We start from the raw sequence: 25394 nt of genomic DNA, 5'->3' as shown, positions 1-25394 counted from the left end.
CACCTCAATGCAGATAATCTGATACAGGAAAACGAAAATCCCCGATAGCTTTCGATCGGATTATCAGAGATGAAATGCCAATCCCTTTCTCCCGCAGATATTGATCATCATTTTCTGACGTTGCAGCCCGAATGCGAAGAACTCCGGAGAAATCTAGGGAACCCGGCGCTTTGAGCTCGAACTCCGCTTCGGTAGTGGACAAGCGCGGGGATGCTCCCACTATGCACGTATAAAGGGCCACATAGGATTGCAGTCTATCTTTAGGCACGAGCAGCTCGATGCCCGCAATCCCTGTCGCGCCTGACGGGTGATCAACGACAGAAGACTGATCATACGGGATGCGCAGAACCCTGTCCGTGACATCATGGCAGAAGAAGGGTGCATCTGTGCGGCCTCGAGGATGGAGATCTGGCGTAGTTGATTGCGTATCGGAATAACGTGCCTTCAGTAGCTTCCAACGAATATCAACCCCACTGGGTGTCTGACGTCCTCCGTCGATCGGCTGCGAGTACGTCACCCCCAGGCTGTCATCAGAGATGTTATCCAGCGCTTTGACTATACGGTCATGGTTATCTTCGGCCGAGACGGGTGCCAAAGAAGTAAGCGCAAAATCTCCCGGTCGGCCCCTCCAATCTTCTGGTTTGGTTATCCAGTTAAGGAGTTCCAGATAAGTTCCGTCGGGGAAGATTATTAGTTTGTTGCGACTCAGACCACCTGCCGGGTATAAGCATGTGCAAAAGATCTTATCCGATAGTCAACAAGGGCCAATTGATATCTTACCCGCATGAGTGCCACCTTCAATGATGGTAAAGTGATCAGTCAACCATTTGGACGGCGACTCGAACTCTTCCTTGCTGAATTGGAGAAGCAGATGGTCCAGATAGACTTTTTGTGAGGACATGACTGGATGATTTGCTCTATTTTGTACGACTTGATTGATACGATGATTGACTTCGAGAATTCAAGAATGAAAGATAGAGATGGATCGTCGGCGGTGGCATGCGGGGTTCTTGCGCACGCCATGATCCCCGCACATGTTGCATTAATCGATGAGCTTGGTCTAGTAGCATGGAGCATTAGGCTGTATTTGATGATACTGAGCTCTGATCTCGACATAACTTGATGATATTAGTTCATCTACAAACGCATATGATATCAAGCTAATTGGGAAACTGGTTTCGGTCGGGCAACAAGCAACAATTGAATACGCTTCTTCGATGAAAGCAACCATCAGATAAACAGAGTAAAAACTCTTTACTAGTAGTATTACTCCCATCATACTGGCATGAAATCCTTCATCAAAAAGAAGAGTATCTAGACGATACTGTGACCACGGAGAGGCCCTAGGTCCTATGGATACTTAGTATAGCAAAGTCAACAACGACGAATGTCTAACAAATCAAGCTATACAGGACAACAACATGCCATATTCATTAACTCGACCACACAGATACACAGATAGACACCATCCATCAAAATAATAGATATTGCTCATCGATATCCACAACAACACTAATACTCCAATGTAGGTAACTCGCTGGCGACCATTTTCTGCCACCCTGCCGAAAAGCGGTCAAAAAACATACAGATTTCAGGTGAGTGTTCTGGGAACTGGAATGTCTTAAATCCGCTTAAATCCGGGCTTTTCGCAGCGAGGTTCGCTAGGTTCTGCCGCTTTGAGCGGTCAATAGGGCGGTCGGTGACGGTTTCTGCCACTGCTTTTACTATTTACTAGGGGAACGCAGCTGGAAAAGGCTCAGCCAAAGTGGTACTACCGCTTTCGGGATCTCTTACTGCTCTTAGGAAATGATATCTCAAATACAAGAGTATTGGCTGAATATTCGTACTGACAATATTGCTTGATCCTTGATACTTAGTTGAGGCTGTCTATATATCAAATAAGAGGGTCAAGGCACTATCCATTCTTACAAACATCAAGTCATTACCCTGACAGCTACTATAAAGATAGGACTCACACTAAAATATAATCAGTACCCCAACAACCTAGCTCGAGAACTACTATAGAAACTGACCAAGCAACTCAAGCAATGATCAGCATTAAACATACTACGAGAATATTCTCCCTCTCGTTTCTTACTTCATCATCAAACTTTGCAATCTGTCCCGCTAAGTATAGCCAAGTTTCATTTAACTCACGGTTCGGTTCGCAGTGCCGATCACGGAGAGCATTACTTCATCCGAGTGATGATTTTTTTTTTTTGCTTATTCATATTCTATTCTTGTGTTGGAGTGAAGGAGTAGAGCTTATGTTACTTCTTTACGGACAGAAGTAAGTAGTAAGAACACTACCGCGCTGCCATATTCATGAATCATGAATTAGAAGGTCGTTGAAGTTTCACTAAGGGATGACTAGAATATTGTCATGTTTCCCTCTTATCCGCAATGCCTATATTGTTGGTAGTATATCAAACGACTACCTACAATCACATAGCCTACGACATAACAATTTCTGTACCTGTTTTTAAAGTTTTCCTGTGCTCTAGATCGGGTTATAACTGCCCCTATGCGGGCACGGATATATACCAAATATGTTAGGTACGTCCGGCTGCTCGGTTCTAGATTGATAGGTGGTATGAGCATATAGAGATATATCTTCTGTAAGTGTGAGTGTTTCAGATGAGGAAAACCCTGCACCGGTAGAATTGGGGATTGGTCTGAGGGTCCAGGGACTGGATATAAGGTTATCCGGTAGTCGGGATCTTAGACTGGGAGGTATCAGTTCAGAAACATGGTGGGGATGTATAAAAACTTAGACATTCTCCGAAGAACAAATATGGTTTATGTCCTATCCGGATATTAGGAAAAGCTCGCTCTTACTGGTGATATGAACGTAGCAACATCTTGAAAACTGGCCCTGCAATACGCCTGATTTGTGGTTCATGAGATGGTCACAGTGACTGTCAACTAAAAGTCGACTCACAATCCCAGTAAAATAATAGCATCTGATCGACATCTAGAACGCTAAAGCTTCATGATCGACGAACGCTGCCAGCCCGAGAAGCCGAAGAATATTGCATGGGCACCGTACCTGGACCCAATTTTGGGGCAGTTGCGGAGAAAGCGAATGTAGTTTGAACAGAGATGAAACTGCTAGTCGTTACATATTTCCTAAGACTGTTGATGAGTGGAAAATTCTCGACTGGTTTATCCAATGCTGATCCCATTCTACTTAGAATTCTGCTAACTTGATGCAAGGTTGAAACACGGCAGGGCTGATACATCAAGCCCATGGTTCGATAGATGCAAAGTTTATTCAGTCTAGACAAAGATAGCACGAGGGTATTCGGATGAAAACACCGGATGAAGTTTTCTGCAGTTCGTAGTTGAGAACTGGACTGTTGAGGCCAATGATGCTCCGAACATGCATGTCGAAAAATATGTAAGGGACATTGAAGCCCGGCTATTGACTCATTAGCAACACTAAAACTCACTAATAAAGAGAACCGCCCTTTCTTAGCCTTCAAATCCCTTCAATCTTTGTCGTCCTCCAAAATGAAGTTCTCTGCAGTTCTCTCTACCTTCCTGGTAGCCGGCCTGGTTGTCGCTGCTCCTCCTGCTCCACGTATGTCCTGCAACACCTTGACATACCCTTAAGCTAACACCACCAGGCCCTACTGATATCCAAGCTCACCACCACCCCAACCCTCCTCCCAACGCTCCTCTTCCAAAACCCCACGACAACAACAAGCGTGACGCCCCGGAGCCTCCTAAGGATGAGCCTACACCCGACGCTCCCAAGCCTGTGAATGATCCCCAGCCCCATGATCAGCCCAAGCCCATCCCTCAATACCCTAAGGACGGACCCCTTCCCAACGACCCGAATCCCCCACAGAAGCGCGACGATGGACCGAAGCCTCCTAAGAATCCTCAGCCAAAACCTCGGCCTCAACCAAAGCCTCAGCCGAAGTCCCAGCCGAAGCCCCAGCCTAAGCCTAAGCCCCTCGATGACAAGCCGCAGGATCCGCCTAGGCACAACTAGGTCATGCGAGATGGTGTTGCTGGGATAGTTGTTGCGTCAGTGATGAGTGTATGCTTGTACGGAGCAAATTATGCTGCTATTATGGTTGCTATGGGTAGATAAAAGTTAACCAGATAGAATAATGAGCAAAAGCTTTCTTCGGTTTTTGATATAATTCCAGTTTGATCAGGATTTATACATTGGATTCGTAATGCGTGCCGGGGAGTAAGTCGATGTGGGTTTGCGCTGTAGAGAATATGAGGTTAGATTATGATACCGCAGAATGTACAAATATACATGTGTGGCAGTAGTAGGTACTTCGAATGAGCATTTCAGACTTGAGTAGTAGAGATCTGTTAGCGACTTTTTAGAATTAGGAATTGTGAGAACTGGTGCCAGACCAGTTGATAAAAAGTGGGCGTTCAAATTTACAAGACGCATTCAATGGAACGAAATATTGTATTACTTATCATCAATGAAGATCGTCAATGAGAAACTTCAAAATAATCAAACTCACTCCATTGATGATAGCTCAATACTAGATCTATTAAGTATTAACCCAAGACTACTATTAGCTCAGTGGGTCAACATCCACCTCCCGCATCTCCACCCGCCCTTCTCCCCCCTCCATTCCTCCATCCCTCCGTCACCGTCACTCTCCCACCTCTCTTCACCACACCACCACAACCACACACAACCATACCATGCCCCCACAATGACAACCCTCAACTTGAATACCCTCTTCACCTCCCTCCCCACCAAAAACTGGACCCTCCTCCGAGTCCTCAAAAGCGCCAACCCGCACGACATCAACGGCAACCTGCACGGCACCGCATCCTTCACCTCTCTTCCTGACACCACACAAGATCCCCCCTCCCCGCAGCGCCAACTCCTCTACACCGAGACGGGCACCCTGCCGCCACACATCGGACATAATCTCCAATGGAAGAAGAGTTATATCTGGAGGTTGAAACCATCCCCATCTACAGCGACATTCACACCTACAGTTAAGGATGATTTATCCGTCTGGTTTGTGAAAGTGGGTGATGAGAAGGTCGCGGATTATTTGTTTCATGGGATGGAGTTTCTTGATAATGATGAATCTGGGAGTGGTGGGGATGTGGATAAGGATAAGGATGAGGAAGGGGAGGAGTTTGTGAGTGCGCCGGTGCCGCCGCCGGCGACTATACCTGGAGGAGAAGGACGGGGGAAACAGACGGTGGTGGTTACGGCGAGGGGGAATCATCTCTGTATTAATGATATGTATCGGACGGCGTATGCGTTTCGGGTGGTGAAGACTGAGGATGATAGTGATGGTGGGGATGGGGATGGGGATGGGATTGGGGAGGTGGTTAGTTGGGCGAGTAGACATGTGGTCAAGGGGCCGAAGAAGGATCAGGATATTGTGAATTATTATACGGTGAGGGAGGGGGTTTAGATTATAGATTGTGGATTGGGGAAGTGAGTGATGATGTTGTTTGGGTTTCTGCTGGATCTGGTAGAGTTACAGCGTGTATATAAAGTCTGGCCGCTTGTCTCCAAGCTTCTCGATCTCCTGTCTCTCCAGTCCTGCTATCCAGTGGTCTCGGTCTCCCCGACGGCGTTTCGCGTTCTCCCGCCGGAGGAGAACATACTGCACGACTGATCCACCAAACAGGAACAGCACCAAATATGCCAGCACCGCCCCGTGACCCGGATAGTACTGAGGCGCGTCTCCGCCGCGGTAGATGTTGGATGACACCACGCCGTTCAGGTTGCCCCAGCCAATGACAATACCTAGCGTGACACCGCGCTTGTACACACCTGTCACCGTTAGCCATGATTCTCTACTATCATTGAGATGCATACCCTCTGCGTTGTTACTGGCCCAGGAAATCGTGTTCGAGATCGCGGGGTAGATGCCCATGGCGCCCAGGAATACCCCTGCATATCGTGCACCTGCGGAATTGGCCCCAAGAAGCAAGGAGAACCCAGCGATGCCGAGGAGTGACACCGCAATGTTGCAGATGCCACGTTGGCCGGTCCGATCTGCGATAAAACCGATTGCCACGGTGACGATAGCTGCCGCGGCATAAGGCGGGACACTGAGCAGCTGCGCCTGAATCGCGGTATAGCCTGCGCCGGTTAGATCTCTATCAAATCAGAGGAGTACAAAACAAACCCTATTACGGTTAGTACTGTTTACTATAGTCAACATGTAGAGGACATACTAGCTCATTGATGATAGTCGGGGTAAACAGGGAGAATGCATATAGCGGCATGCATGAACCCATGTAGATGATCGCATTGAGATACGTCTTCCAGTCCTTCAGACTGCTCCAGAAATAAGTCATCTCAAACTTCTCATACCCGGCACTGGCTTGCTTGTCAGCCGCCAGACGACGCAGTACACGCTTGCGATCCGCTTCGGACAAGAATTTGGCCTGGTCCGGAAAGTCGTAGACCATCCATACGGACAGCACGCCGATGACGATCGTCAGCAGACCCTCGAGAATGAAGATCCAAGACCAGCCCGCCTTGCCTCCGATGCCATCCATCAGGGCGATCGCAGCCGCGAGCAATCCTCCAAATGACCCCGCGAGGGCAGCGGCGGAGAAGAAAATGGCCATGCGAACGCCGAATTCGGATCGTTTGTACCAGCAGGATAAGAAGTATCCAACGCCAGGAAAGAGACCGGCTTCCGCCAGGCCAAGGAACCATCGTACCTACTACTGTCAGCAGGCCAATAATTGCGCCGCGCGAATTCTGCTATTCGGAACTTGTTGATGTATGCAGACACTCACCGCCATAATCCCAGAGAAGTTGTGTACGAGTCCCATACAAGTCATGCATATACCCTGTCTCAAATCAGCGCAGATCAACCAGCGTAAGACCTCGTTGTCCATACCCATACTACCATTATAATCGGAATAAACACGCTAGGTCGCCAGCGCTTGAGGAGAACATTGGTGATAGGTTCGAAGATCGCGTATGACACGAAGAAAATGGTCAAAGAGTCGTTGTACTGCGAATTAGTCATATGTAGGTCCCCTTGGAGACCAGCGAGCTTGGCATTGCCAACATTTGTTCTATTAAAGCCACATTAATTTCCAAAACGGTCATTGGAGCAATTATGCATACCTGTCCAAGAAAGAAATCAGGTACAGCAAGCTCAACCACGGGATGAGCCGCAAATCAAGTTTCCACAGTAATGCACGATCCTGGTGATTGCATTAGTCCAGCTCAATACCCCTATTAGTGTTGACCTGGGCAGGTTACTCACGATCTTCGCCCTTTCCTCCTCACTCAAGCCTTCATCTGGGTCATCCAGGAAATCCAGTTGTGACTCCTCTGGTGAGCCGTGAACTGTAGTAGCCTTTTCGGTATCCACCATACCACGGGAGGAATTGTGCATCGCTGGTTTCTCGTCGACCTGCGCCATTGTGATGTTGTGTGGCACTGGGAGAGATGGAGGTTGAGGAGCGAAAAGAAATCACTGGAGAGGAGCAGTGAAGGGAGGAGGGGAGGTACCAGTAGCGTTTTAAAGGGTGGGCTTCCGGCAATTGGTAATCCCATCGTGATCGTAGCTGCAGCTGAATGACGATGCTCTTCGCGAAGGATCTAGGGTCAAGAAGCGAGGATAGACAGACCGATCAGCGCCAACGGAGCCAGTGAGAAACCCATCATAATGATCGCCAAGGGTGAGCGTGAGAACGATTGGCCCGAGATAAACTGGAGGAGGAAACCCAAAAGTTAGTCGGGCCCAAACGAAGGGTTATTCCCCGCGTTGGAAGTCTGCACAGGATGAAGCAAGGACTTCCATGTCTGAGTCGGCTATGTGTGTGTTACCGTGGAATGCGCTAGCACGGCGATCAAGTTCCCTTCCGAATTCAGCTGGAGTAATGACATCGAAGCTGTGTTGTCTTAAGTAGTGTACCCGCGGATCAATGGCAATGGATGATGCGATGGTTACTGTGGATGGGTCAAAGCCGGGGAGAGCTCGGCTAGGAATGCTGGAGACCCGCCCCCATGCGGGGAAATTCTAGGCATTGCTTACTTGCTTACCAAGTCCCGGTTACTACTGAAGGATCTCCATTAACGCCAGCAATGAAGCGATATAAAGGCTAGCTACTGTACAGACGTGCGGAAAGACGAGACTGCTCTTCAATCCCAAATTCCGATACGAGGTTGCCGCGCCAAAGGTCTTGCTGCCAGAAACCGGAGTTTACACTTCTGGAAGCTCGGATGACTCTCCAGAAGGTTATAGGCGGCAGTGGCCACCTTGATAGAGTGAAACCGAGCATAGACATCCCCAAGCACCTGTCCGTCCTCGATCCGTTCGAGATGATCCAAGAACGGCGACCGGCCCAAGACCCGACGAATCTCTCCCTTCAAAGTATCCCGCACACCAGATATACAGACACACCGCGTATGACCCTCTTCGAAAACCAGCCGTGCCATACTAGCCGCCATAGGATAAGTTGGAGTCGGGACTAGGGTCACTTTAGCCTGTGTCGTCCTCAGGGCAAGACTACCGCCGGAATCTTTGAGAAAGTCAACAGTATCTGCCTGGGCAACGAAGACGATGAAAGCAGTGTTTGACCCCGTGATAGATACAGTATCGAGGAAGTGTGCTGAGTAGATTTCGCCGGTAACTAGAGGTAAGAGTTGCTGCAGGGTCACATCTGATGGTAGATTCTCAATAGTGACGGCGCGGTGTACATCTCTGTCACCTTCAGCAGGGATATAGCGCAAGCCAAACTGGAACATCCAGAGCTCAGTTGGAGGTTCCTTGCTGACAATATTCGGGCGGTACAGCAACGCGTCGAGTTCTTCATCCGTAGTCTCAAAAATACTGGATCCTCGGATAGCCCATTTGATTGTACCATCCCACGGCACAAGCACTGGTGGTTTCATGGTGACGAACGGCTGTTTCTTGACGCACACCAGACGGGTTAACCATGGAGGTCGAACTTGGGTTATAGTGGTAGTTGAATTAGAACGAGGACTCACTCTCTGGGGTTCCAGCACGGGAATAGACAGATTGTCGACGTGCTGGTCTATGAGCAGGCTCGTCGCTCTCTGTGTAGGCTCCTTTTGAATTGTGATCCGGACAATAGAAGGCGTTCTGATAGGTGACAATGGCTGCAGGCTGGGGACTTTGATGTCGTCCAGTCCACTGTCCAGGAGACTGGAGAGCGGAGCAGTATTCTGAGCACAAGGATTCACTGGAGCCAGCGCGGTCCGCTCCAGCTGCAGACTATTCTTATCCTTCTTGTGAGCCATGTCTGTCCGCTCGCACGTCTGAAGCATCAGGAGTACATAAGATTCTATGCGATAGACCAAAAAGCAAAGAAACACTATGGTTATAAGTATTAGGACTAGAATGGTTCCCAAATCACTCTGAGGACCATCCTGGTATGGCTGGGAGGGGCACCCTTCCATTTTGGGAAGTGGCGCTGGTACCTAGTGGGCGTTTGGTGAAGTTCTTCACGTCACAGCTTCGTGGCGTGCTTCGTCACCAGGCAACCTCTCTTTTCGTTAGGTGTCAAGGTATTCGATGCGAATCCAGGAAAAATTGTGTTGGTTGGAAGCAGTCAGAGTACCAGTGGCCTTTATAGAGGATATTTCGCAGATCGCTACCGAGATCTGTAGAAGAGGGGATTATGAAGAGTATAAAGGGATAGAAGAGATGAGGGCCTCAAAATAATAGTAGAATTCTTAGCGATCGCTACTAAGATATAGTTTGCGGAGGGTAGAATGAGGTGAAACCGAATTGGTCTCGCTTCAAGGAAATGTAGAATCATCTACTAAGCTGGATGATAAAGCTACTAGAGAGAAATCTGAAACCCTCGTGTGGCCATTCGAGCAAAGAGACAAACAATCACTTTTTCTGAGTATACAACGTGCCTTGGGTGTGGTGGTACTACGACACTTGTAATGGGCGGTTCCAAGACCAACAGCTTCTACAAATGACCATCCCTTAACGGCCTCCGAATATGTACATAGTATGTTCAGTAAAGTCAGGCCTGCTGTCTGCGTTCGCTTCATATATGAGATAAACGCAGTAAGCGTGACGCACCCTGCAGGTACAGGTACAATACATGCACTTCACCCAGTAGCAATTGCTTATGAGCAAGAATGATGTGCAGAATTCTACCTGCCTGGCTACCCTAGAAACTCGCCCTGAGCCAATGCGATCCACGGCAAGTCTTCGGACCAGCATCGCTGCATCAGCGTACGAGCGCTTTGCATCTAGAGACAAAGTCAGACATGTTAACTGCGCGAATGGCTATCGACTCACCTGTTTCATTCCTGTTTTTTCGAGGAAATCGAAACGCTCTTGAATTTCTGCTCGTTGCGCGGCATCTCGACCTTCACAGCCTGCAGTGAACAGCGGGAACAGAACCCCGACCTCTGCAGACGCACTCTGCCGGATATCGCCTATTGCCTTGAAGAGCTCTTGTTCGGCCCCCGTAACCGCCTCTGAAAAGGGCGACGCATTGAGCACCCGACGATGAAGGTGCAACAGCCCTGCATAGCGAAAGGCCCGGTCAGTGGCTAGAAAATCGGTCTTGCTCGGACCGAAGTGCGCTGCATCAGCATAGGCGTAGGTTTCCAAAGCGCCAAGATCCGCTATCAAGGCTTCGGCTTCAAAGGCAACACCTGGTGATGGTTCCCAGTCAGGAAGAAAGACTCCGTTCTCGTCGAAACGCTCGTTGTCACACTCATGAGTCAATCTTCCCAGCTGCATTAGAAACAAGCCAGTCTTGGGCGTAAACCCACTGAAGCAGTCAACACAATATTCGCCATGTGTTCCTGCATCAGAGCAGACCGCCAGAACAGATTGATATGCAGACAGTGGTGGTCCACTTTCCCGGCACGATAGAGCGCCCATGAGATCGATGTATCCCAGCCAGCGCGTGAGAAATGCGCCGACACGATTTCCAGGGTATGACATCTGCTCTTGTCGTGCCAGATACAGATCCCGAGCAAGCTTCAAGTGACTTTGCCATGGGATGGGCACTTCAAACGTGCTGGGAGATATGATTTTAAGAGAAAGAAGCATGATGGCAGTCGCAAGATGACTGTCGGTCACCTTCTCACGGGGATCCTCAAGCGCCAAGCGCAGAGTGGGAAAGACATTGCTCACCCAGTGTGCAATTCGGGTTGCGGGCTCAGGATGGCCCAGATACCGCGCCCGATGACTAGCAGAATATGCCAGCATCAAGTTTAGAAGATTAGAGTCGCCAATTGCCACTAATTAGTTCATGTCAGTAAACGCGCTGAGTAAAGTCCTCTAATGGTACGTACTGGTCGGTAAGACCGAGATGAACGGGTTATTTTCGCAATCATGAGGAACCAGCATGCGACCGGTATGGTTGAGAAAGTGGTGGAAATACATCAGATTAATTGGCGTCTTTACGAGTGACGGTGGCAACGGCGAAAGATACCGCGGTATATTGATTGGTACCGGCGATGCATAGTAGCTACGCTTGTTGCAGTCAGATCCATCGTACTTTGCATTCTCTGTATGCAAACCTTCCGAGTTGGAAGCGGAAGGTCGACTGTCCGAATTAATCAAATCCAAAGCGTAGTTGATGTCAATGGCGGAATGATCGTCGTTCTTGTTGAGATCGAGATCCGGGCGCCCGCAATCCAACCCGTAATTGTCCGTGACCCTGGTCAGATAAGCTTGCCATCTCTTTTCCGACATGGAAACATCCTCCAGTTCCGATAGGCTCTGGCCTGCACTGTCAGCAGCATGGGAGACGTATCCTGTGCGAGAATAAACCCCATCGGATTGGCTATCAGGATGCAGAGGATCGTTCATGATCTTGCTGAAGAAGTTCTCCGTATGGACGGCTGGACCCGCCTGCAGCGCTGGGGCCTCGTGAGCCAATCCTGACGAAAGCAAACTTGCTTCTGCCGACCCTGGCGATGCCGCATTCTGAGCAGAGGAAGATGAATGTGACTGGAAGTCTGCATAGATACTCATCACATCCGTAGACGAGGAATAGCTAGAAAACTCGGTACGAAATTCGGGCATGTGATTGGAGTCGGGTGGGGAATGATGGAGATCCGATGTATGTCGGAGGAACGAAATGGGCCTCGATATCGTGGCAGAGGAAAAGTTAAAAGCCGCGAATGAACCGATAGTCGAGTTCGTATCTGCAGGCGATGGGTATGAGATGGTGTCCAGCGATGAGGGTACAGGCGGGGAGAAAGCGAGCAGGGTCTCGCTCGACGAGGATGTGGCTAAATCGGGGGACAAATCTGGCCATGGGGAGGTCGCTTCTTGATCTTGCGACGTAGCCCCCATGTCTACAGAGGTCTTGCCATTTGTACAGTTGGATTCATTATTTAACTGGCCAAAGGCAGTCGGAGATTCATGGAGGATATCATGTAATCCTTTAGGACTGGTTGTGGATGTTCCTATTTCCATTCCCCCTGCAAGTCCGACATCCCATAGCAAGTCCCCTGCAGCTTGATCTGGCGCAGTCGTTCCGTCTCGCATGGAAAAGGGTGTGTATGGCTGGACCGGACTCGGGGCATCCGGATGGTATTGGTTCGATGGCGAGAAACTGAAGGTGGCATAGTGGCCCGGTGGACTACTGGACTGAGAGCTGGGGGAGTCTATAGAAGATTTTCTCCGTGTCCTCCCGCCCCAATTCAACCTGATGCTATAGTCACATGGTTCATTCTGGCGTCGGCAGTTGAGGCACGACGGCTTCTCCTCTCCACTGCATGAAATTAGCTTCATCATCAACACCAAAACCCAATAACATGGTGCCCTCCGTGAAGAGCGGTTTTGATAGCAAAAAGTGAGATGAGGGTATAGACAAACCATTTCACCTTTCGGGCTTTGCACGGCCTGGGAATTGTTAGTTTAAAGATATATACAGAAGGCATTCTGCAAACTTACCAGCAGCCCTTGCGGGATCGTCGTTTCGGCTCTGGCGCGCCGGGTCTTCTGGGGCGAGGCATGGAAGTTCACACCCGATCTGGCTGAGGGATTAAATCCGACAAACAGCAATCGCGACCACAGCGATAAATGGTCCGGAATCTGAGATGGTTCCGATCTACCTTGCAGAGTAAGATCGCCATACAGACCGAGACAGCGATCACGATCTAGACAAGAGGCTGAAGAAGGCTTTTTTCCTGCGTGTAGGGCGTTTCACCCAAGACGATAAGAAACGATAATCGACAAGACACCCACACCCGTTGTTCGTACTCATCGGGGTGTGGGGAAGAATCCACGGTAATCTATGTGGTTTGACAGCAACCCTACTAGTCGATCGACTCCGTTGTAAACTGAAGTGTAGCCAAGAATTAGGGGGTCATAGGGGTGACGCTATTGTTGTCCAGGATAAGAAGCAAAAGCCAGCAAAAATTTAGGGACTTTTGGAGTGAATAAGAAAGGAAAGGGAGGAGTGGAAGTAATCACCGAACCAAGATACATGCTACACGAGACGGGCGGAGAAGACAAGCCAGTCAACAGTCATGAAGCCCACCCGATAACCAGTCAGTGGGGGGGAGACCATCGGCCGTCTCCATCAATCAGACCGGCCTGATAAGCCAAGGCCCAGCTGGTCCGGGCGGCGGGTTTCTCCGGTTCGCGGCGGTCTGTCCAGTTCAGCTACGCCCAGCTTTACCCCGTCAGGCTTAGCTGCCCCCGGTTACTAAGGCCTCCCCGGAATAGCCGGGCATCCTAGCCAGCTCTTTAGATCATTGCATTAGTGAGATCCCTATCTCTCTTATTCATTTCATGCCTCTTCGGCAGTGATTGCAACTTTCCGGGTTGTAACCGAGTGTCGTTCTAATTAATCGAAACCCCTTCAGTTTCTACCTCTATCCCGCTTCCAGTATGGCGTCTTCTGGAACAATTCAGTCGCTTCAGCGGCAACATCCCCTGCAGCGCCTGTCCAGCCCGTCCAGAGGCTTCTCGGCCTTGGTTCATGTGAGCACTTCCCCGAGTCGGTCCCTCGTTCCTTGGGCTGATGTTTGTTTCCATGGCAGTCTCTAGGTCTAGCCAGCTTCTTCTTCTCGTTCAAGTAGTATGTCGAGTTGAGTTCTGTTACAGCTCGTGCTCCCCGTGCTTGGCCCGCTCACTAACCAGCCGCTCTCTAGCATGCATGAGAACCCCAATATGGCGTAAGCATCCCATGTCCTTGCCCTGGAGTAACCAAAGATGTCGATTGACCTTCCTGGCAGTAATGAGGCATATGGTTGGCATTTCCAGTACCTGACGGTCATTGGGCTGACGCTGGCCACGCTCACCTTTACCGCCGGTCTGCTGGCGGATATGACGTTATCGGCTCGGCTATTTTTAGTCAAGAACCTTCTTTCTGTATGCAGCGCTCCAATGGAAGTGTTGATCAGCATCCTATATTGGGGGATCCGTTTGGTAATCTAATTTCTTCATTGACGATTGTAATTCCACCTAACTGTTCAACAGATTGATAAGCGTTTGGTTGTTCCTGATTGGGTGATACTTCCCATGCATGCCGGTAAGTCGGACTCGTATCGCTTGAAGGAAGCTTGCTAATATTGCGACCAAGACGTCGGCTTCCATGCTATACCGTCTATCGTTCTACTGATTGACCTTCTTCTTCTTTCACCTCCTTGGACTATTACTGTTCTTCCTGCACTGGCTCTGTCCAGCACCATCGCTTTTGGATACTGGTTCTGGATCGAACGATGCTTCCAATACAATGGATGGTATGTCTTGTATTCGCTTCTATAGAAGTATAGCTCACTGACTGCACAGGTATCCTTACCCCATTTTTGAGGCTGTAGGATTCGAGGGTCGCATTGGACTCTTCGCCCTGAGCGCCGTTACAATGGCGCTGAGCACGGGAACTCTCAAATGGCTCTATGGCCGCGTGAACGGATACGGAACGAGCGTCAAAGCCCAGTCTCGCCCTGGAGCTATCAAAAGCAACGGCAATATTTAATCATACATCTTGAGTTGCAGAGTATAGCGGTGGGCCTACTCGATCTAGGCGAGATATAATCAACACCACAGTATAGATGAGACGATATATACCATCAGCATATAACACTTCAGTCAATTAATTCGATATACACGAGATTTTCTTATTCCGGAAACATACTGTGCAAAACTATGCATCTTTTTCACCTATTTGGCTCGATACCCCGCAAAGCGTTCTGAACCCCCGCACTCTTTAGCCGAGCTCATTCAACACCAAGAGCAAATTACATAACAGAAATAGTGCCTGCCAAACAATCAGCCTATACAATCTTCTTCAATTCTGGAAATTTCGGCCCCTCTTCATTCTGAAAAGTACCCTGATCCCCTGGTCCTGGTAACGGTCTCAATACGCTTCTTATTCAATGTCAAGATTGCAATCTTCATTTTCGGCCCTTATTTCACTCCCAGATCTACCGATCACAACCAGGCAGATTTCTCTTTTACATCGCACCACCAATTGGCTTGGTGATGGAAATGCAACATGGCGGGATAATCATTTGTACACCTAATCCTGACATGCAAATTTTTTATCCGCTTCACGGCGTTGTTGATTAGACTTTGGCAATGCCTTAAACGTTGGAGTATAGAGTAGTCCATGCCATATTATGCTGTACAGGCAAACTATCTACTAGCCGTCGTAGTGCTTGGTAAAAACCGAGAGCAGTAGATATACTCTGTATTGCTATGTTTAATCAGTCATCTTGTCTAGCATGTTACTCCCCAATCGAGTATTTTCCTCAAGAGCCCAAGATCCTCCGATAGATCCTACCGAAAATGCTATAATCCGCCCAAATAAATCTAACATATTACCTAAACCACATCCAAGGCAATTGCAGCCATTGAGCACACTCATCACTCCAAACAAGCACTGCCCCTGTATAGTCCATAGTTACCGCGGCATCTCCCAATGAGGTCATGCCTCAGACCCGCTTACATAATCCCCAGCTTCACCCGCCGAACTTCAGAACGAATCAATCAAATCACCATCACCACAACAACCTACCACTCCCAACCCAACATTCATCCACCATGCACGCCCCCTCGATCAACGGGATGCGTACCGCCATGCTGAGCGGACGCCTCACCTCCAAGACGCTGGGCCCCTTCGCCCACCCCAGCAGCTGCACCAACCCGTTGTATCAAGCGCTCACTCAAGCCCGGACCGCAAGCACCAACTCCTCCATGCGAGTCCGCAGCACCCACACCCTAAAGACCACTACAGCTCTGCGTCCCTCGACGACAACGCAGCTCCCCACCTCTCTGGTCCTCCGCCGCGCCAACTCCTCCTCCGCCGCCGCTGCCAAAAGCGAAGCCGTCCGTCTCGACTGGGACTCGTTCTTCAAGCTCCGCGCCAGCCGTCGCCGGTACTCGCTTGCCTCGTCGATCGTGAGCTCCCTGTTCACCACGGTCATTGGTGTGCAGGTTCTCTCGACGCAGGATCTGGAGTCCCTCGGCGCGCAGGTCATGGGTCTGGATCCGTTTGTGGTGCTGGGTATGGCGACGGCGGCGTGTGGTGCGGCGGGTTGGCTTGTTGGTCCGTTTGTGGGGAATGCGGTCTGGGGGTTGGTTTATCGGAGATATAAGCCTGCTGTTATGGTGGTAAGTTTCCTTCCTTGCTTGTTTAAGTTTATTAGTGCGGTTTGAATGCTGATAATGGATTGTTGTCCAGAAAGAGAAGGAATTCTTCGACCGTATTAGACGTTTCCGTGTCGACCCATCGTCTAACTCCATTGCCAACCCTGTTCCGGATTACTATGGTGAGAAGATCGGTAGTGTGCAGGGTTATCGCCAGTGGTTGAAGGATCAGCGGGCGTATAACCGCAAGAGACGTCATTTCATTGTTTAAAGTTAGTTTAGTGGTTCTGTTTTGCATGGGATGCCTATTTCCTTTTGAGTGAGTGTTATTATGGCATTCTTGGGAACTGTGATTGGGTTCTCTCTATTCTCCTGTTTGTACGAATATTCATATCAGTGAGCGATTTAAAATGATTATTGAATATGTTCACTTCTTCGCTATATCTACATCCTACTAGTCTTCCACTCTTACAGCTTCGACTTGTTCTCAACCTCCCTCTTCGGATCAATATCCACCTCCGCCCACCAGGGATAATTCCCCGGCCCATCCACATCCAAATCACACTTGAACTCGGGCTTCCTCTTCTCAAAGAACGCCCCGACACCCTCCTTCTGATCCCTACACCGCCCACTCGTCAGCAATATGCCCCTACTAACCCCCAACCCTCCCCAAAAAAGGATAAAAAGAAAAACTTACTCAGAAGCAAACATATGACCCAAAACCCTCGACTCAACCAAATGCGCCTCCTCGACACTCGCCGGCGCCCTCCACATCAACGCCCGATTCAACGCCCCGGCCATGAGACTCACCAGCTGAGCCATCTCACTCGCCAACTCCACCGCCCGCTTCACGACCCCTTCCTTCGTGGGAAATGTCTCGGCAAAGAGACCCCCGAAGTGCGGTGATGTAGGCGGGTACACTGCCCCCGTGGAGACGAGGTACATGGCGCGCGAGTACCCGATTAGTCGGGGAAGGAGGTAGCTGGAGCAGGATTCCATGGTTATGCCGCGGCGGGCGAAGACGAAGCCGTATTTGCTGGGGGTGTGGGCGATTCTATACACCATAGTAGTTAGTATATTGTTAGGGATTGTGTGGAGCAGGGAAGAGGGGGAACATACCGAATAGCAGCAGGAAGAGTCATGGTCATACCGACTCCTACGGCGGAGCCTTGCATTGCGGCGATGGTGGGTTTGCGGCATCGGTGGATGGAGAGTGCGACGCGGCCGCCGCTATTTTTCCATATTCAATTATAGTTAGCTATGATGTAGTAGTATAGATAGTAGCAGTATATGGGGGGTGTATGGTATCCCACCTATCGCGATAATCACGCAAGTTCAACTTCTCCTTCCCCTTCTCGCCTACACTAAATCCAATTTCGAGATCTGCTCCAGCGCAGAATGTGTCTCCGCTACCGGTCAGGATGATTACTTTCACGCGGGGATCGCGGTCCAGGGTGGTGTAAGCCCATTCGAGCTCCTGGGCCATGGTGGAGGTGAAGGCATTGCGTTTGTCGGGCCGGTTGAGAGTGATGATGATGACGGGGGTGGGGGAAGGAGTGTTGGGTGGGTGGTGGGAGAGTTTGATGTGGGATGTTGGGTGGGATTCGTAGGATGGGGGGAGAGTGATGGTCATGATGATAGTAGGGATGTTGATGGATTGGGATGATTGATGTGATGACACTGCTTATTGAATTTTCACCTTGCCCTGCAAGCTATATTGCTTTATATACTCTGATTTACTTGGAGAATGTTCAATTGCTCGGTTATGAGAGTATGTTTACTAAACGCTATGGAAGTATGCAGGTGATGGACGATGGATGATGGCGCCGAGGTCCGGGTATTACTCCGTGGATGTTGGTGAGTTTACCCCGCAGTTCTAGGAGATAAGTTGTTGGTTCTGACATGAGCTTCAATACTGTGTTCAAAACAGTGTCAATTTACTAGGAAATATCTAGGGCAGCTGTGGCTGTCAGATGTATCAGATATTGTAATCATCCTTAACCAATCTGCAGATAGAGTTGACGGATGTTGTAATCCGGTTCCCCCGTGATGCCGAAGTATGCACCCTCGTGAACTAAAGCCTGACCCACGCCTCTGGAGAAAGGATGGCCGGCAAGGTGACGGTTGCAGAGGCGTAAAGTTGTGGGATGAAGAAGTGAGGCGAAAGGGTGAAGCGGAGAGATGGAGTGGAACGGTGAAGTGGAAAGGTGAAGGTGAGGTGAGCGGAAAACACAAATAAAGTACTAAGAGTATGTGATCATTCAAACGTAGAACTTGAACAAATGGGTGGCAATCTACAAAGTTCACACCCTTCAGTTTCGGAAAAGAGAGTCGAACTAACGACGCTATGGCGAAGCCTGGAGCCAAAGCTAAGACTGATCCCAAACACAAAGCCGACGCCGATTCGGATGGAACTGACACTGAGTATACCCAAGTTCCCATAGCTGTGGATTTAGAACTTACAAGTGAATACAATCTTCTTACGTATACCATAACACTGCGGCCTACAGTAGGTAGGAATGACCACAGAATTGCCTAATATGATGTTCCTTTCCCATCACTCCTCCATCACCCCTCCATGGCTGTTTCCTTCCCTTCTTCCTGCCACCTGCCACCTGCCCTTTCCTTACCAATTCCTCTGCTTGCCGTCATGAAGGGGGCCGTCCTGACTCTTCTTCCTTAAAAGTCTCGGTCTCATACTGCCTTTGCTTCAGTCCTCTTCGTCTGACTTGTCTGCCTACCACATATCCACAAACAAGCAAGATTCTACCACTCTTCGCGAATCACACTACCATAGGTTTAATATCCAGCTTTTGCTGGTACCGGTTTTGATGTGATGCCGTCCCTTACGCCCATCGCCAGTAAGCGAACCACTCGTGCCTCCACGCAAGCCAAATTAGCCTCCAGGGGACCTGCAGACGAGCTCCTCGACCCAGAGCGGCGCAAAATCATTGCCCAGCTGTCCGTCTATATTGGACATCAGAATCTCCCGTCAACAGGATGGGCTCTCCTTTGGTTTACAGATCTGGCCATCCTGGAGGAGTATCTCAAAAACTGTGCAGTATTGCGGATGGGTCCGCAGACTGTGGCACATAACTTTACCCAAAGCAAATGGATTGAGGACATAATAATGTTCTGTAAGTGATGTAACCGGTCATCCAAATAGGTACGAGCTAATGCAGCACTAGGGAAGTGCCGGCGTAGAAGCTCACTTGCTTCTGAAGAGGGCGCAGAAGAACCAGACATTGAAGGAACTCCAAAGAAGCGCCAGCGTACTTCAGAAACCGCGTCCAGAATTCCAATCCTCGCTGGCAACGCCCGTCCTACGGCAGTTGATCGTCAAGAAATAGCGAAACAACCGGCAGGCCGTAGCAGATTAGCCAAGAAACTGGTGAGTTGAATTCACATACCGAACCAAACAAGATGGCCATGTCAGTTTCTCATCCCATATCGAAGTGTAAGGAACGAGACCAGAACGCTTGTATCCTCACCGGGTACCGTGAACCGCTAGAAGTGGCCCATATCTTCCCCTACAGCCTCGGTCAGAGGAAAGGGACAGAACTTGACATATTCTGGGAAAATTTGCGAATGTACTGGAGTGAAGAGAAAATAGACGAATGGAAAGAACAGGTCTTAGGCCCTAGTGGCACGGAGACCTGTTCCAACTTGATGTGCATGTCCAACCTCGCCCATAAACTCTGGGAAACAGCGCGATTTGCTCTAAATCCCTTGTCGATCAGCGAGGATGAGAAGGTTCTCAAGGTGAAATTTTTCTGGATGCCGATTAACAAGTTTTCGGACGCTATGTCGTCCAGAGATGTCCCGAGTCCTTTCCCCGATGGCTGCGTGTCCTCTATAATGGTGGAAGGCCAACTGAATGCGAAACTGTTCAACATTCAGACCGAGAAAGCCCTACGCTCTGGGGATATTCTCACTTTCAAAACTGACGATCCAGTCGATCATCCTCTCCCGTCGTTCAAACTGCTCAGTATGCAGTGGGCGCTCCATAGAGTTCTTGCCCTCAGTGGCGCCGCCGACGTAACTGATGAAGAATTCGATCCCCGAGACCCCGATGCGCTGCAGGTCGAAGCCACTGACGAAGATAATGAGGAAGAAGTAGAGAGTGAAACGGAGGAAGACGACCCCGAGGAAGAATCGTGGGATGAAATGGTCGTGGAGAGCCACCAATTAAACTTCCCGAGCTGTGAAAACCGTCCGGCGTCCACTCTACCCAGATCCAGACATGATGACCACAAGGATCAAGAGGAGCAGACGGAGCGGGCGGACGCAGAAAGTTCCCCTGCTTTGGGATTCCGGGATACTAATATTCATTAGACGGATCATCGGCGCCATGCTTGTCTCGTTAACAACTTAATGTATTGAGCTCATGATAGGCAATATCATCATTCTTATACTCCATGATCAATTCATTCGTCGAGTTCAATATCAAAGAACACCGTGCTTAGCCTCAGTACTGTAGCTTTGGTGGCGTTGGGTCCCCGGGCCGCGATCCCTGGTGTGCGTGTGGGTCCACGTGAATGACAACTAGTAGTCCTAATATGGACGGACGTCTATATCCAAGTCTCTCGACAAACCCATATGGTCCAGGGCGCAACCAAAGGCGTGACCGGATCAAGATGGCGAAATAACCACCCAAGAAACGCGAATACTCTCATTCGAGCGTTGGTAGACGTTCGTGATTGGGAAGATAGAAACTCCCTAGTCAGATGTTACTATCAGAGCAAAGCCCGGGGATAGATCATACATAATGTGAATTTGACCTCTTTTTTATTGTTGACCTTTTATTTTTAAGACTGCCGTAACATGCTTTGTATTCCTGGTATTTTTCCTTTTGTTCTCTTTGTTTTGATCTTGAATGTTTTACCCCTCTACCTCTTTCATCGTTTTCTCTCCCTCGTTACCACCACAACCTCCTCCTCCTCCTCCTCCTCCTCCATCATCATCATATTATCGCGTGCTTCTTGTGTCGCCCCTTGGCTTCTCTCCCATCTGCATAAGAAGATCCAGCAACTGCTGGTTCTTGTGTGGCTGTACAGATAAACATGTCAGGACCTTCGGAAACCAAAGGGCAAGCGCAACCCCTATTCTCCAAGCCAAGCGCGAACGTCAAGTTTCCAGTGAAGTCTATCAAGTACAATGACTCGGAACAAGAGAGTTCGATGGCCGAAGAAATTGTCACTAATCCCTCAATTCATTTGCTTCTCTATCGAACAACCTTGAGGCTCCGCCAGGGTGTTTGCGTCGGCGACGGAAGAGAGAAAAGAGAATCCTTCTGGATCGTCAACCTCTCTCTTGAGCAGATACAAGCTGTTTCGCTCGACATAAATCATGTCGAGATAGTTTATACCTTCAAGACGACTGTCAAGCCTGATGGTAGTCCCCAAACAACAAATGCAGATACCCTCCCAAAGCCGTCTACATATCCGCTTGCGAGGGCCAACTTGCTTGACAAGGTGGTCCAACTCACCTTGGGATTCCCTAGCAGTCGGAAGATGTGGGATGACAATACCAAGCTGTTCCACGAAGTCTTCATGGGGGGAAGAATCTCGCTTTCCGATGAGGAGCAGAAATACATCAGCTTCAATAAAAAAGCTATCGACAACGAAGCCGACGCGGAACATAAGTGTCTTGCTACTCTCGGCTGCCGAGTAAAAGGTGTTGCGGTTGGAAATCGAATCCTCTTAGGGATCTGGCCGAAGGAAGACCGGCCTTTTCGTATCTATACAGGATGCAACTTGGTTCTTCGGGGCAAAGAATGGTTTGCTCAGGAAAAGGCTAAAAACTATAGTATTCCTGGCCAGACGGGGCTTCCGGAAGACTTCATGGCCTCGGTGACAGAGAACTCGGCCAAGTGGACCGCCTTGTTCGACGCTCCAGTGCATGCAGTCCTTCTTAACAACGTGGACGTTAGGACTGCCAAGCAAGTTGATGAAGATGACGTGGGCGTTCATATTGTGGCCAACCACATGCTTCAGGTCGAAATGCAAAAAGCTACCAGAGCACTGGCAGAATACTGGGGCGATGAGAGCTTTGACGACGCTTGCCGCGATTGTACAAAGCAGGAAGTGGCCATCTCCTCTGATAATGGTCCAAAAACTTCGTTAACCTCGATTTTCCTTCCGAATACTCCTCGGGTGGATACCCATGATCAATGGAAATCGGCTCCCCCGGATCTCAAATCCCTTGTGCCAAATGACTGGAAGCTCAGTAGCGCCCAAATCGAGGCAACTATCCAGTTGCTTACCCACTCTTTATCTCTTGTGGTCGGCCCTCCTGGTACGGGCAAAACGCGAACAATTGCTGCAGTGACTATGTTTGTTACGCAAGTCCTCTGCGCTGGGTCGGTGGGATTGGCCAAGTTGGCCATCCTAGTGCCGAGTCACGCAGCAGGTGCTGCAGTAATGACTCAGATGACCGGCGCATTCAACAAATTCAACTACAGCGACAAGAAGTTGATTCGACTTCGAAGCAGAGCGGATACAGAAGCTCGACTTTTCGCCGATGTCCACGGACATCACGACGATATTGACAAGATCATCAATCTTGCCAATCAACAACCTCGTCAATACCAGCAATTCCTGAAAGGAATCGAAAAGCTTCGGGAGTCTGGCCGGTTAGATATGTCCAAAGAACAGCTCCGCATATACAACGGACAGCGACGCGAACTCATCGGCCGCGTTATGGAAGATGTCCAAGTCGTGGTCACCTTGCCTTTCAATGTCAAGGAGATGATCCGGCGCAAATTTAACCCGCAATTCGTCATATTTGACGAAGCCAGCTTTTTCCGCGATCCGGATCTCTTCCATGTTCTTGGACAGCTGAGAGCAGATGTCCGTGTCCTTCTAGTGGGTGATCACAAGCAGTTATCACCCCCTGTTTTTACGGCAGCCGGGAACGCAGCCTGGTCAAAATCGGCTTTCGAGCGTCTGATTGATAAAGGGTACTCTCAAACCCTTCTCAATATCTCTTACAGGTCACATAAGGACCTTTATGAGCCGACCTCGGTGGCCTACTACGAGGGCAAGGTTGATACCTTCCGGAGTCAGCCGAGTAGAGACATGCAAATCACCTCGGCGAATCCGTTGACAGTCCGCCTGGGGAATAAGACATGGACTCTGCGCCGGCTCTCCCATTTCCTCCATCTCCCCCATAGTGAAGGGGATACGCGCAAGGATCCCTCGGGATCCCTGTACCACGAGCAGGAAGCCGAGCTTGGGATCTGCCTGGCCCAACAGCTTCTGAACAGATGTACCGGGAGCATTCTCATTATGTCCCCTTACAGAGCCCAAGTCGCCCTGGTGAACCGGCTTTGGGACCAGAGGTTCTCTGAGCTTCGGCCCCGCCCTAGGATTCAAACCGTGGATGCGTCCCAGGGTTCGGAGGCTGATGTTATCATCGTCTTGATTACACGTAATCATGGCGCCCCCGGCTTCCTCCACACGACGAAGCGGACCAACGTGATGCTGTCCCGGGCACGTAATGCCCAGTACGTTATCGGCGACTGGGACTGGCTGGGCAGCAAGGTCTTCAGAAAGGACGCCGCCTCGTTTTTCAAGTACCTCAACGAGGCCGAACGTCTTGTGGGGAAAGACCAGTATTCCGTTAAGTCGTGAAAGGGTTCAGAATAAGATGCGGGCTAGCGGCTGTTCTTAATTCAAGAGAATAACTACAATGAATAATCCTCTTAATGAGATAGTATTCTAATACTATGAAGTATACTACTACGTATATAACATGCTAGACATCCTAGGAAAAACTGCAGTGCCAAGAATAGTAAATATTGTCAGAACATACAAAAACCAGAACAATACCAGTAACCAGAGAGATTTCTCTTTTGGTCTACTTGGTATCTGTCTCAACAAATATGATAGTAATGATATAAAATAGCTAAAAGAAGACAACAACAGCATGTAACATGAGTGAAGAGTAGACATAAATGTTGCAGGTTAGGTGTAGGACACAAGTGGAAGGAGATGACTGACAGGATGAGATGCAGTAGTGTCACAATCCGCTCCTTCAACTAGGCTATCTAAAATTCTGAGTTAACAGACTCAGAACGCACATCACTTCATCAGCTTACATGCACTATCATTTATGGTCATGTGACCGGCTGTCACACTGACCTCCTAGCTTGGACTAGCTAATTACTTAACGAACTTGACAGGTCAAGAATGTTATTGTGATCGAGTCTGCAGGATGGACTCGATAATTGAGAGTGCAGGATAGTGATGGATGCACAGCACTGAAGTGGGTTCAATACGAGAACCGACTCCATCCAAAACCAAGATAATTGAGACAATGAGCGGTGCTAAAACCACTTCGCCATCACACTAAATCAATTGTTTCATCGGCACTGCCCTGTTGATTGTGTCATGATGAGACTGCTCGGAGTATGCAAGGAAATCTGTCAATTATTTCTCCCACTTTGATGGTTCTTTCTACAATGTTCTTGTCTGCTCAATGCTCATCATGTTCTTCTTCTGGCGGCGGACACCGTTTGGGGCTAAGCTTTTTCTGGGCAGGCTTTTTTTAGCCCGCGCGGGATGGAATTTCCCTCTCACTTTTGCTCCGAGACAATCAAGCAAGTGAAGCAAAACAACTAACCCAGCAAGCTATCCGAGCTATTCTTATCGTCATCCTGTCTCTCTCTCCCCCTCTCTCAGCCAATTGACCCTCGGGAAAACCCACAATGGCTGTTGACGCTATTCCCAACCCTGCACCTTTTATCGAATCCCTACTCGGATAATGCCTTACGCAGCATGCGCTCAGCCCTGGCGCCCACCGCGTGATCGGCCAATGGGCCAACGCGATCCCAAAACTTGGCTATTCGGGCGTGGGTCAACT

The 25394-nt window shown here is 49.4% G+C and overlaps 11 protein-coding genes across 11 annotated transcripts; 6 read left to right on the top strand and 5 right to left on the bottom strand.

The window, feature by feature from the left end:
* Window positions 1-4: 4 nt before the first annotated feature.
* Window positions 5-1184, bottom strand: BO87DRAFT_354387 (uncharacterized protein; the record flags this gene model as incomplete). Its single annotated transcript, XM_025621281.1, has 2 exons — window positions 781-1184; window positions 5-714 (listed from the first exon to the last, which is right to left on the bottom strand). The coding sequence occupies exons 1-2, from the start codon at window positions 899-901 to the stop codon at window positions 5-7; spliced, it is 831 nt and encodes a 276-aa protein (XP_025482351.1). The 5' UTR covers window positions 902-1184.
* Window positions 1185-3513: 2329 nt separating this feature from the next.
* BO87DRAFT_452929 (uncharacterized protein) lies at window positions 3514-4171 on the top strand (the record flags this gene model as incomplete). The annotated part of the gene is made up of 2 exons (XM_025628520.1): window positions 3514-3583; window positions 3630-4171. The coding sequence occupies 2 exons, from the start codon at window positions 3514-3516 to the stop codon at window positions 3998-4000; spliced, it is 441 nt and encodes a 146-aa protein (XP_025482350.1). The 3' UTR covers window positions 4001-4171.
* Window positions 4172-4694: 523 nt separating this feature from the next.
* On the top strand, window positions 4695-5417 carry BO87DRAFT_423847 (uncharacterized protein; the record flags this gene model as incomplete). Its single annotated transcript, XM_025627194.1, has 1 exon — window positions 4695-5417. One exon carries the CDS (start codon window positions 4695-4697, stop codon window positions 5415-5417), a length of 723 nt encoding a protein of 240 aa, XP_025482349.1.
* Window positions 5418-5483: 66 nt separating this feature from the next.
* BO87DRAFT_384654 (MFS general substrate transporter) lies at window positions 5484-7400 on the bottom strand (the record flags this gene model as incomplete). The annotated part of the gene is made up of 7 exons (XM_025624690.1): window positions 5484-6109; window position 6141; window positions 6190-6684; window positions 6763-6816; window positions 6867-7047; window positions 7100-7179; window positions 7242-7400. 7 exons carry the CDS (start codon window positions 7398-7400, stop codon window positions 5484-5486), a joined length of 1596 nt encoding a protein of 531 aa, XP_025482348.1.
* A 670-nt stretch (window positions 7401-8070) lies between these two features.
* On the bottom strand, window positions 8071-9327 carry BO87DRAFT_414187 (uncharacterized protein). Its single transcript, XM_025626620.1, has 2 exons — window positions 8972-9327; window positions 8071-8893 (listed from the first exon to the last, which is right to left on the bottom strand). Exons 1-2 carry the CDS (start codon window positions 9269-9271, stop codon window positions 8123-8125), a joined length of 1071 nt encoding a protein of 356 aa, XP_025482347.1. The 5' UTR covers window positions 9272-9327; the 3' UTR covers window positions 8071-8122.
* A 421-nt stretch (window positions 9328-9748) lies between these two features.
* Window positions 9749-12936, bottom strand: BO87DRAFT_374559 (Zn(II)2Cys6 transcription factor). Its single transcript, XM_025622808.1, has 4 exons — window positions 12885-12936; window positions 11273-12833; window positions 10263-11218; window positions 9749-10213 (listed from the first exon to the last, which is right to left on the bottom strand). Exons 2-4 carry the CDS (start codon window positions 12720-12722, stop codon window positions 10127-10129), a joined length of 2493 nt encoding a protein of 830 aa, XP_025482346.1. The 5' UTR covers window positions 12723-12833; window positions 12885-12936; the 3' UTR covers window positions 9749-10126.
* An 890-nt stretch (window positions 12937-13826) lies between these two features.
* Window positions 13827-14916, top strand: BO87DRAFT_302861 (putative integral membrane protein; the record flags this gene model as incomplete). The annotated part of the gene is made up of 7 exons (XM_025619222.1): window positions 13827-13919; window positions 13979-14016; window positions 14090-14113; window positions 14174-14366; window positions 14418-14469; window positions 14521-14680; window positions 14730-14916. The coding sequence occupies 7 exons, from the start codon at window positions 13827-13829 to the stop codon at window positions 14914-14916; spliced, it is 747 nt and encodes a 248-aa protein (XP_025482345.1).
* A 1030-nt stretch (window positions 14917-15946) lies between these two features.
* Window positions 15947-16958, top strand: BO87DRAFT_354372 (presequence translocated-associated motor subunit PAM17). Its single transcript, XM_025621280.1, has 2 exons — window positions 15947-16553; window positions 16624-16958. The coding sequence occupies exons 1-2, from the start codon at window positions 15984-15986 to the stop codon at window positions 16798-16800; spliced, it is 747 nt and encodes a 248-aa protein (XP_025482344.1). The 5' UTR covers window positions 15947-15983; the 3' UTR covers window positions 16801-16958.
* A 13-nt stretch (window positions 16959-16971) lies between these two features.
* BO87DRAFT_457175 (enoyl-CoA hydratase/isomerase family protein) lies at window positions 16972-18182 on the bottom strand. The gene is made up of 4 exons (XM_025628785.1): window positions 17843-18182; window positions 17649-17759; window positions 17227-17583; window positions 16972-17148 (listed from the first exon to the last, which is right to left on the bottom strand). Exons 1-4 carry the CDS (start codon window positions 18160-18162, stop codon window positions 16998-17000), a joined length of 939 nt encoding a protein of 312 aa, XP_025482343.1. The 5' UTR covers window positions 18163-18182; the 3' UTR covers window positions 16972-16997.
* A 980-nt stretch (window positions 18183-19162) lies between these two features.
* Window positions 19163-20864, top strand: BO87DRAFT_405094 (uncharacterized protein; the record flags this gene model as incomplete). Its single annotated transcript, XM_025625914.1, has 3 exons — window positions 19163-19666; window positions 19718-19924; window positions 20143-20864. The coding sequence occupies exons 1-3, from the start codon at window positions 19366-19368 to the stop codon at window positions 20862-20864; spliced, it is 1230 nt and encodes a 409-aa protein (XP_025482342.1). The 5' UTR covers window positions 19163-19365.
* Window positions 20865-21592: 728 nt separating this feature from the next.
* On the top strand, window positions 21593-24163 carry BO87DRAFT_414181 (uncharacterized protein; the record flags this gene model as incomplete). Its single annotated transcript, XM_025626619.1, has 1 exon — window positions 21593-24163. One exon carries the CDS (start codon window positions 21593-21595, stop codon window positions 24161-24163), a length of 2571 nt encoding a protein of 856 aa, XP_025482341.1.
* Window positions 24164-25394: the final 1231 nt, after the last annotated feature.

Source organism: Aspergillus neoniger (genome assembly GCF_003184625.1).
Source record: "Aspergillus neoniger CBS 115656 unplaced genomic scaffold BO87scaffold_8, whole genome shotgun sequence".
Taxonomy (NCBI): Eukaryota; Fungi; Ascomycota; class Eurotiomycetes; order Eurotiales; family Aspergillaceae; genus Aspergillus; species Aspergillus neoniger.
The sequence above is the reverse complement of the archived record's forward strand: the minus strand, read 5'-3'. Positions and strand labels throughout refer to the sequence as shown.